A 12,187-nucleotide genomic window follows, 5' to 3' on the forward strand; every position below is an offset into this window, starting at 1 on the left:
GAGTGCATGTGTCCCCCAGATCACACAGTACAGATTACAGCCAGCTTGCTCCAATTCTCAGTGCTATAGATTGATAGATGGACTCTGGAGGTCATCCCAAATACATGTGCATTACTACTCATAAAACACTTCACTGCCGGAAAGAAATCTGCACAGCAGCAGCAAAATCAAAAGAAATTCATACTTCCTTGAGTATCACTCCCTCATGATACACGGCTTGGCTGGGCTCCACTTGTAGTCACTCCCCCAGCTGAGCCCACTCTTGTACAGGTATATAAGGACACTTGTTAATGCCAATTACAGAGAAGTCACTAGCGAATATAAATTCAGTTCGACTCCTCTGCTCCCCTATCATTTGTTTCTTAAAACAGATCCGAGCTTGCTTAAGTGAGTTATCATAATGCCTCCTCGTAACGCCTATATATAGTGTTCTTTGGTCTCCAAACACAACCAACTTGTCATGGCTGGGCCGACTTGTGCATGGCAGGGCTGACTTGAACAGGGAAGCACAAATTAATAAAACTTCAAAATATCGTATCTCCTCAACTGTGAGGAGTTAGGAGGTGTGTCATATATCATCGGAAAGGTCTCAGAATGTACTGTTTGGCTATGTAATATTCTCCTTCATTTTGACAAACTTTGACATCAGTAACAGCCATTTCAACATATAGGTAGTTGAGTGGGCCCCTTATGTACTTGGTGATTATCTAGGCATGCTTATAATTATCGTTCCTGCTGGGCATTGTTTTCTTGAAAACCTTCTCCATGCAGGTTGGGCACATGTTCCTTAACTGACTCAGGGTTAAGGTTTGACTCTGTCAACCTAGGTGCACTTTTGGATCTGTCCATATGCAATGTAACTCTAAATCATCCTATTCTTTAAAGGAGAAGGAAGGCACACCACTGTGATGGTTAGTGTAACTGAGTTTTGAAGTTTGAACTATTGATGTGTAATTTTTGTTTCAGTTTCCGATATAAGATAGATACAATATCAAGAGTCTGTTTGGTGTATTTGCTGTCCGTATTTCCAGTGGTATGTATTTGTAGATTAACATGTTCAGAAGTTGTTTTTTCGTTGGAGCTTTTCAGTTAGACCAGTTCAATGCTTGGATCATGATTCATGATAGATATTTCTTTTTGGAATCACATTTCATTAAATTTGAAATATGCATGAATTAATCTTTCCTTTGAGTATTGGTTTTCATACAGCTTTAAAGTGTTGTTCAGTTTCTTATTCTTTTTCCAAGTTAGATATTTAACTGAGTTGTTGCATATTGCATATGTTCAGGCCATGCGCAAAGAGTTCACCCAAGCAAGGTTATTGTCAGTTGTGCAAGCTCAAGTGTTGCGGGCTCATGATGAACTCAAGATGGCAATCTCACGCTTGCGCTTGAGGCTTCCTGGAGAGGATCCCTCTTCTGTAGGAACGTTATGCACTGAAGAATTGATACCTACAAGTGTGCAGCTAACTGGAGAAAAATTTGCTGCTTTGACTGAATTGTCCCGTATAAAAGGCCAGCTTCGGTATTTGAAGGTACATGACATGTGAAGTTTAATATGCTTTCACCATAGTTTAACATAAAATTTTCACAGAAATTATTTGTTACTCTGAATTTTGAAATAATCCTTCAATGAAATGCCTTCTTTGTGTGATTTATTTCTTGCATGAATTCTTAACCTCTAGTGGCTTCCGTGTAAATTGTATTAGTTCTTAGTTTTAATTTCTTATGACTCACTTTCACTTCATGTAGCGGTTGATGCTGTCTGCTAATTTTTTTCATTAAATAATTTGTGGTTCAATTCTTGTCAAAAACACTTTCCCGCATTTTATCTATGTTAATGGAATTGAATTGAAGTTTGTAACCCTCAATTTAATTTTGTATTCATTTCCTGAGTATTTCAATTTAACTTCTAGCATGCACTTTATTTTGTCACTGTTTACTTACGTATATGGTTCTCATCCGTCATTATTCTTTGTAATGTCCCTTCCTAAATTATTTTGGAACAAGATTAATTTCTACATTTTGGGGCTGATTTTGGAGGTGATGGGGCCCATTTGATTTTATTAGGAGGCTAGACTTAGTAGAAATTATTTCGATGTGGTTAATTTGTATGTGGGGGCCACCCACACTAGAAGAATACACATTCCTTAGTTCGATTTGCATGGAGGGGAAATCGATGGTTAAGTGAGAGACCCACGATGGAGGGAAAATGGAGGGAAAAGTGCTCCACGAAATCTATATAAGGAAGGCAACTCTCCTCATTTGAGCATCTTATCTTTTGACATATTGAATCTATCTTAGTTGCTTGAGCTGCTTAGTCGGGTTACTATGCTGTTTAGCACACGAGTGTCTCCGAGCGGAGATCTCAACCCTTGCTTCGGTGGACTTCGAGTGCCATCCCTAGAAGGGAGTTTTTCTTCATCTCAGTTCGTAGCAGCAGTAGGGAGACGAGTTACAACAGATGTAAGTCGAGTAACAACAGCAGGGGGAGTAATAACAACGTAGGGATTGCGCAGTCATAGCATAAGGTACTCCAGAAAGTTGGGAAGACAGGAGCATCCTTCATCATTTTCAAGAGTATAGACGGCAACTACAGACAAGAGGGCCATCCTACACGCAACTCTCATTTCATCACATGCAAGGCTGTGTCATCTCCTCCATGACTGCGCAGTCATTGGAGTGAGACTCTTTGGGGCAGCACCATTTGAGGGAGTTTGGAGCTAGGAGGCTGGGAGATCATTTGGAGGGCCATTTGAGGAGGATTGTGGAGTTGGGAGAGCAGAGATTGACAGGATTAGTCACAGCAACAGAACTCGAAATTGGAGGAGGGCCAGGCTGTGAAGGGTCAATTTTTGAAGGTTGGAACCAAGGGAAACCCTTTTTGGGTTTTCTGGGTTTTGGGCAAGGATCACACTCCTAATTTTATAGAATTTCCTGGGCAAATATAAGGGGTCAAACAGGGATCCCAACTCAGCCAGCAGCTAGAGGAGCTAGGGGGAATTTGGGCCAAAATTCTGAGGTCAACATTTGGCCAATTTCTTTGTGGGTTATTCTGGGTATTTAGTGCAGAGGCCGGGGTTAATTTCCCATAATTTTCTGAGCACCAAAGGTGGTGTTTCTAGTAGCATCTTTGTAGCGGACAACACAGTTTCATAAGGGCAGCACAGGGCATCATTGCAGCAGTTATTTGTGCCATCTGGGCTTGACATATTACCACCTGGGTTTGATCACGTTTGCCATTGAGGCAAGCCCAGGTTCTGTTCCAGATTAATGTACTTTTCTCCCAGATTATAATAAAAAGGCTCAAATTATTAATATTTTTATTTTCCCAAGTTTAGACTTAGGAACCCCATTAAAAATATTAATTATTTTAATAACTCATTGTTTGGGTGGAATTTATCCAAACGATTTCTAGGTCTTGGATATCTCTTTTGTTCTGGCCCCTCCACAAAATTTTGGTGCTAGAGCACATTCGATGCTACCCAAAATCAACACTCCCTCTTAGTGAGAAATGTGCTCTAGCAATGCTTCCCAATAGAAGCATCACACTGATCCACGACATTAGTCTTCTGCGTTGTTGATGCTCGACCTGCTTGTGATACCTCTGGAGATTTTCCTTTAGGAGAAATACTGGTGCTGGTTTTTGCTGGTCGAAGTGGCTAGACCAATGGATCATCCTTTCACTGCTCTTCGGAAGGCATTTCTCGGGATCGGTCCTCTGGTTCGATACCATGTAAAAATTTCTAACACGAAATTCTACTGCAGTAACTGATTTATTTCACCTACTTATCTCTCACAGTAAGTTATTTACGAAACCCTTCAGTAACATTAAAATAAATTCTACTGCAGTTATCACATAATTACATAGAGAAAATAACAGTGATAAACAAGCACAAGAATTAATCACATAAACACAGTTGTTTTTGGACAATTGTGCCTGGAAAAACGCAATGTGGGAAAACCGGTACAACAGATGAAGGTTTATTTATTAATCTTCAACAAGAATCGCTTTACAAGGAATTATTCTACAGAAAAACGGAGACACTTCTGAGAGAAACACCTAAGACAAAGTTTCTCCTCCTCCTGGAGAAGTACTGGCACCCTGGAGACCCTTCACCCACTGCTGCGTCACTTATGCATCACTCTGCGTCAGCCTGCGTGGGGACTACGTCTCCAATGGTTTTCTCCTTTCTCTTCCCTCTGCGTTGTCTCTCGAATGCCCTGCCTCACCTCCTCCCCAGTCTCTGACTGCTGCTGATGCCCTCCTCTTCCTTCACCCTGCAACACTCCCTTTGAAATCGAACACGTTCTCCTTGAGAATTGATTTCCCTCAGGTTACTGAGTATTTTCCTGGTGTGTTTCCAAATGACTCTCAAGCCTTCTCTTATACTTTTCCTGTTGATGAATCAACGATCGAGATTAAGTCTCTAATCAACGTCTATTAACGCAGACTTTAATCCTCGTCTCTTAGAAGCTTCTCACCCATATTTTTTTAATACCCATTAATATTTTTATTGTCCTAAGTTTAGACTTAGGAAATTAAAATCTTAATTATTTTAATAACTTGTCATCCGGGTGGAATTTCTCCAAATGATTTTTGGGTCTTGGAGATCTCATGTGTTCTAGCCCCTCCACAAAATTTTGGAGCTAGAGCACATCCGATGCTACCCAAAATCAACACTCCCTCTTAGCGAGGAATGTGCTCTAACAATGCTTCCCAATAGAAGCATCACACTGATCCACGACATCGGTCCTCTACGTTGCTGATGCTCGACTTGCTTGTGATACCTCTAGAGTTTTTCCTTTAGGAGAAATACTGGTGTTGGTTTCTGCTGGTCGAAGTGGCTGGACCAATGGATCATCCTTTGACTGCTCTTTGGAAGGCATTTCTCGAGATTTCCTGAAAGCTCTATCCTCCATGAACTTTACATCCTGTCGAATTACGATTTTCCTATTCCCCAGAAGATAGATTCTATATTCCTTAGCATTCTCGCTATATCCCACAAGGTATCCTTTTTCCACAGTTTAATCCAATTTCTTCCTCTTTTCTTCGGGTATATGGCAGTATGCCAAACTCCCAAATATCCTGAAATGACTCACCTCAGGCTTCTTACCAGTGAAGACACTCTCTGGAGTAATCTTACCTAATGCCCTGTGAGGAGTCTTGTTCTGGACATAAAGTGTTGTGTTGCATGCTTCTGCCCATAGAAACTTGGACATATCCTGATCATACAACATTGCCCTAGCTGCTTCAACAATAATGCTGTTCTTCCTTTCTGCTACTCCATTTTGCTTCAGATTATAGGGTGTTGTCCACTCTCTTCTGATGCCTTCCCTTGCACAAAAATCAGTGAAGTCCTTGTCAATATATTCTCCACCATTGTCTGAGCGCAACACCTTTATCCTCTTTCCTGTCAGATTCTCAACTAGAGCCTTGAACTCTTTGAATCGAGCAAAAGCCTCATCTTTGGTTTTTAGAAATTAGATCCAAGTCTTTCTGGAATGGTCATCAATGAAGGTGACGAAGTATTCGACACCACTAAGAGCTTTTGTGAACATGGGTCCGCAGATATCTGAGTGTATCAATCTCAGAACACTCCTAGCCCTGCTTCAACTCTTAGCCCTATTGTACTTCTGGAATAAGCTGCTTTGGCGTACTTGCCTAGTGTGCATTCTTTGCAAACATTGTCTCATTTGGTGCTTAACTCTGGAACTCCTGTGACGGTTCTTCCGAGAATTATTAGAGCCCCATGGTGTAAGTGTCCCATCCTCCTGTGCCATAGTTCATTCAAATATTTTTCCCCACTGCTGCCTATCAGTGCCATTGGAGATTCTAGCTATAACTTATACAACGTGTTACTTCTGACTCGAATTTGAGCCTTCTTTTTCGAACTAGGGTGTTTGACATATACCTTTTTCTCAATGAGGAAAACGTCATAGCCCTTGTTTTGTAGCTGAGATACAGAGAGTAAGTTCATCCCCAATCCTGGCACATCCAACACATTCATTGCTTAAATTCGATCCCTTGCTTCTGTTTGAAAGGCTACAATACCTCTTCATACGGGGGTACATTTTGACTTATTTCCCATGGTGATTTGGAAGTTCATTTGTTCTTCCTGATAATTCGAAAAACACTCTCGTATTCTTGTCATGTGCGCAGAAGCTGCACTATCAATATACCAAACCTCAGAGGAGGCAGAACTTGTTAAGAAAGTGACTTTTGCTTCTAGTCTGGAAGCTAACACAGAATAATCGTGATCCATGTTCTTTGTGCTTTCCTCTTTCCCTAGAGAACTGCGTGAGTCCTTCTGAGTTGCTGCCACGGTCTTATGCTTCCGACTCATAGCAGATTGTCTAATCCTGTTGCCCGATCTCTGCTCTGATACGATGTGACAATTTCTAACACGAAATTCTATTGCAGAAACTGATTTATTTCTCCTACTTATTTTCCACGATAAGTTATTTACAATACTCTTCAGCAAACATCAAAATAAATTCTACTGCAGTTATCACATAATAGCATAGAGAAAATAACAGTGATATACAAGCACAAGAATCAATCATATCAACACAGTTATTTTTGGACAATTGTCCTCAGAAAAACCCAATTCGGGAAAATCGGTGCAATAGATGAGGGTTTATTTATTAATCTTCAACAACAATCTCTTTACAAGGAACGATTCTACAAAATACGAAGATACTTCTAAGAAAAAGACCTGAGACAAATTTTCTCCTCCTCCTGGAGAAGTTTTGACACCTTGGAGACCCTCTACCCTCCTCTGTGTCACTTCTACATCAGCCTGCGTGAGGACTGTGTCTCCAACTGCACTCTCTCTGATCTTCCCTCTGCACTGGCTCTCAGATGCTCTGCGTCACCTCCTCCTCAGTCTCTAACTGATGCTGATGCCCTCCTCTTCCTTCACCCTACAACTCTTCCTCTGAAATTGAACTCCTCCTTGAGAATCGATTCCCCTTGGGTTACTGAGTATTTGCTTGGTGTTTCTCCAAATGACTCTCAAGTCTTCTCTTATACTTTTCCTGTTGATGAATCAACGACCGAGATTAAGTCCCTAATCAATGGCTAAGATTAAAACAGATTTGATCCTCGTCTCTTAGAAACTTCTCACCCATATCTTTATTAATACCCATTACTATTTTTATTTTCCTAAGTTTAGACTTAGGAACCCCATTAAAAATATTGAAAATTAATTTAAATAACTCATCTTGCGGGTGGAAATTCTCCAAACGATTTCTGGGTCTTGGAGATCTCATGTGTTCTAGCCCCTCCACAAAATTTCGGAGCTAGGGCACATCCGATGCTACCCAAAATCAACAGTTTTCTCATTAAGTCATCAAAATCAAAATGTGTTACATAGCTAGTAGCAATGCCAATGGCAAATAGAAATAGCAAATACAAAACAACTACAAGCCTCAAGGTAGTAGATAGCTCATGACCCATGAGTCATCAATCCTCATCATCAAAATCAACATCACTGTACTCATCATCATGGTCACCATTGCTCTCCTCTGCTGCATCATCCTCCTCTGTATCCAATGTCATCTCTGCATTTGTTGCATCCTCCTCCTTTGCCCCTTCCCTGCTGCCCTTGATTGAGCCATGAATGCTGTAAAAAAATAAAGAAAAAATGCACAAATTTGTAAAACAAATGCACATGCAAACTGCTGTAATAAAAATGTGAAAAAATAGAGAGAAAATGCACTTACTTGTTGCTTGAATCGCCTCCAAAATGCTCCCACACCCTTTGCTCTTCGCTCTCACACAACCACAACAAACCCACAACAAGAGAGAATGAGTATTGTGAAGTTAGAATGGCCGCGTGGAGGTCAAAAAAGCGTGACAAGTGTTCTGGAATCAGGACACGTTGGTGTCCCATCAGGACACGAGGTGTCTCGATGGGACATGCTCAGACATGATTCGGAGGACACGTGTCCCACCGAATCCTGTCTGATTCACCTGATTCAGGACACGCAAGGTCTGGGCAACGAATCTGGTTTCTTAGCTTTTAACACAATCATCACAAACAAGAGATATGAGGAAGAAAAGATGTTATTGACACATGCATTCATCTCGTATACCCTAAGAAGACTTCAATTTTAAGCATTTCATGCACTTGAAGGATGACCTTATTACCAGACTCTAGTATTAGTTAGAAGCATTGGATGCATAGCTTTAGGATTCTTTTAGGCTAGTTTATATTTTGCTCACATCAGCGCTGAGTTGAGAGTCTGAGACATATCATCACATCTTGAGATTAGAGGGGATATTACTGGGTTTTAGGAGGCAAATTCTACAAGGTTCACCCAGGTCAAATCTTATTTGGCTGATCACTTTTTTCTTTTCCTCTACCTTAGTGTCAAATGACCCTAAGCAATGTGCAGAAGGTCATGTGACACCAATCCTTAAATCAATGCGACGTTATACTTTTTCCAGATGTATAATTGGTAGACCAACTGCCCCTACGTGATGAAGAAGGTTTTGTTCACAATATAATTCGACTGTTCTCCTCTCCTCCAGCACAAGTACTTAGAGCTCTATTACTAGTTCTTCTTGATGCACTCGTGTTAGGAGGATTGCAAGAAATGATGGACTTCCGCCATAGATCACACATCTTTGTCCTCTCAGTTGAATTTCTCTTCAGAAGAGAATATCAAAGAGTGTTTGACCCCGCTTTTGGTGTTCAGTGACTTTGTTTGATAGTCCTGGTTTTCTTACTCCACTTATTTTGCTTCCATATTTGAAGTTCCTTGACATTTTCTTTTTATGTTTGACATGGGTGTTGTATCTATATTACTTTATTACCATTACTAGCTCGTTAGCTGGTTTAAAAAAAAAATATTTATTTATTTATTTATTTTTAAATTTATTTTTGTTTTTGTTCTATATTAGTGATAGCAGTTGTGTTTGCACTCTTGTTGTGTATTTCCCCTAGTTGTACTTCTGAGTTCCATTGACCTACTATTGTGGTATTCATTGGACATTAATAAAGTTATCTCATCTTATCTTAGCCTAAGGATGGAGCTTTATGTGTTCACATGTGTTTTGAGTTTTGTTCTCAGGTTTTTCACCTTTTATCCAAATTTAGTGGTTTTCTCCTTTTTGCACATGTCATCCTTGTTTCTTCAAAAGCTTGTCTTTCAAAACAACAAATGTTGTCTCACTGTAGCATCCGAAGCCTTCGAATGGCTTGCCATGTCTTGATCAACACTAGAAAATTTTATCTTGGATAGATGTATTCACTAATCCTTTAGGGTATGTCCCTTAGACATCCCTTAGACAATGGTACATTATTCTGCACTGGATCAGGGCAAAATGTTTCTTGTGCTGTGTTTCTTTGGGAAATTTTTTCTTCTTTGTACAATTTGACATCTTTGTTTCTTTCCCTAGTTTGGAAAAATGTCTACAACCTGTGTCTCGTTTGGAACCTTTGCAATGGTGTCATTTGCAACCTGTAGCATCTTTTATAGTGATGTATTCTTGTTTCTCTACTAACTATAATGCTATGTTGCACAAGTTTCCAATATGCAGGTATTTTGGGTACATAGGAATGAGTATCTGGTATGGTTAGAAACTTTGCCTAAAGTTACAGGAAACGTCAAGTTGGAACTTGGAAGTGACAATAATATAATATATTAAAATTTAATATATACTAAAAATAAAATGAATTATTAATAACATAATTGATAAATCAAATTGTTCATATATAGTCTATATATGATATTTGAATATGGTAAATGCAGCCTTTCAAGTAAAAACTTTTAACTATTTTCAAATTTACTATTATATATTCAAATCATACAGGTGGCGTTGGAGCACAAAATCTCCCACACTCACCATTCTTCATGAAATGAAAATCAGAAGAATGCAGGAAGTAAATGAGGAAGGGAAAAGAGTCTTAATTAATTTAACCAAATTTACAATCTGCAAAGGTTGGAGTAGAAACATTTTCATATTTGTTTACTTTTAATGTTTAAATAATTATTAAAAAATAAATATGTTTTAATTTAATCATATAATTTCTGATAACATTGATATTTCTTATTATTCAAATTATTTAAAATTACTTTCTGAATATATAATGGATTCAGTCACCAGTGTGTACAAAATTTCAAAAATATTCTGATTTCATAAAGTTAAAAGCTACCGGAAGATATGAAAATAAAAAAGAGCAGAAATTAATGACCATTCTCATCTATTGATGATGTGAACAAAAGCATTCTAGGAATTCTTGCTGTGTTCATAGATGGGGTTTGGCATACCAGGTGGCATTTGCCAACAAGTCGTCATAGGATCGATCCCTGTGTAACATCCCCAAAATTATATGAAACCAAAAATTGGCTCTGAATGAATTAAATGGAAAACTAAACATAATCAATTGATAATTCAACTAATAAAACACAAAGAACAATAAAATAAAGCTAGCCCTGGAACCAAAACTTGTAGATTTCTAGAGTGCAGTAAACGAAACTATGTGTTTAATATTGCAACTCAAAATCCCACAAGAAAACCACTTAACAGGTTTTAAACCTGGCTGTCCTAAAACACTGCATAAACAAGATCCTCAAATTATTTTGTGCGCATGTTTTTTTCGTGTAAAACATATGCAGGCATGGGAGGAAACTGTAAATTCAAATTATAAATATTGCAATTTAAATTTATAACTTATAAGCTCTGAAATCATTTCACCAAAGTCAGTTAACAATAGAAATAGGTCAAAATCCAAGACGCAGAGTTAAAAATGTTCTTCAATGGATCGGGAGCTCTCACAAGCTCCCAGGTCATGTTCCCTGCCAAAACCAGTACTCGAAACATCACAGTTTGCACAAGCACGCTCCCAAAATGCTCCGAAGTACCTGAAGGTGCTCCCGACTATTTTTGAATGTTTCGTACCCGCTCCCAAGCTCCTAGGAGCGCTGGAGCATGGGGTACGTGCTCTCCAATCGCTGGGAGCGGTACCCGTGTATCATTGCTATAATGTGATTTGATGTTTTTGTATTCACATTAAAACCATTTGCCAAGGTCTCGTGCAATATTTATGTGTCTTTGGGACATCATGTGTTTGGATGTGTTGTTTGTGTGTGTCTGTGCAACGTTTTGAAATTTTTGTGTGTTTGGTATTGAAAATACGGAGTTTCTATCATTAGTGGTTACAAGTCATGGTTGTATCATCTTGGTAATGTGCAACATTCTCCACTTAGCTCTCACTCTTTGGTTGCAGACAAACTGTGCCGTAGTGTGTGCAATCTGGCCATCTCAGTCTTGCTCTCATGATAAATCAAATGCTTGTCTCAATTATTTTTCTCTTAGAGTGACCAAACATCAGTTATTGTATTTGGGTTTCACATAGGTGAGCTTCATCCATTTCTCCATGCATTCATTTGTGCACATCGATTGCTCTTTAGAAATTAAAAGTTGCTGACTTTGAACTTTGAAAACTTCATGATATTTCCTCTAGTGTTTCAGTGTTGAAACTTCTCAGTGTTTAATCCTTGTCTTTTCCTTTTTGAAATCTATTGTGAACTACAAACTGACTTTCTCCTTTGTGGACTCTTGTAATTGTCGTTGTTTTTTGGCATTCAACTTCCATGCCACTGGAATTGTGTTGTTTTGTTAACACTGCTAGTTTTCATGGCACAGACATAATATAGGAGATGAAATTGTACACAAACAATGCTCTTACATAAGTACTAGGTAATTAGCATATTATGCTATGTTTTACTAAAGCAATATCATAATAATGTTAAATCTATGTTCTAACACATAAACACCTACTGCTAAAATAACAATTAAAACCTAATATGGGTGATTGCAAATATTCAGAAACATGTGTACTAGGCTAGAATTTCAACAATATGTTTTCTATATAAGAGTGCATGAATTTATTTATATTCATTTTCAGTTTAAATAATAATGCCCATTTAGTGGTTGTATATGACCAATGGGAGTATAAAAGGTACACAGATGAGTAACATTGTGAATGCTCTGTGAGAGATGCAAACGAAATGATAGAGCAGTTTCACAGTAATTGTGAGTCAAACTCGCTGAATCATGAATTTGACTTAGTTTTGGCTGGAAAAGAGTTTTTCTGTCTTGGGCCAAGTCAATCTTTGGGTATGATGCAGTTTGATTCAATCAACACAATTTTGACTTGTGCGATTAACCATGA

General features: G+C 38.7%; 1 protein-coding gene across 5 annotated transcripts in view; it reads left to right on the forward strand.

The window, feature by feature from the left end:
- LOC149158008 (uncharacterized) overlaps positions 1-12,187 on the forward strand; it is a 413,335-nt gene that overhangs the window by 255,385 nt on the left and 145,763 nt on the right. For all 5 annotated transcript variants that reach the window (XM_089436086.1, XM_089436084.1, XM_089436088.1 and 2 more), the window contains exon 16: positions 1,289-1,534. In XM_089436086.1, the coding sequence (XP_089292212.1) occupies positions 1,289-1,534 (246 nt within the window). The remainder of the gene's footprint in view (positions 1-1,288; positions 1,535-12,187) is intronic.

Source organism: Pinus tabuliformis, chromosome 5_2 (assembly GCF_031772625.1).
Source record: "Pinus tabuliformis cultivar Carrire ecotype Pingquan chromosome 5_2, CPIR1, whole genome shotgun sequence".
NCBI classification, from domain to species: domain Eukaryota; kingdom Viridiplantae; phylum Streptophyta; class Pinopsida; order Pinales; family Pinaceae; genus Pinus; species Pinus tabuliformis.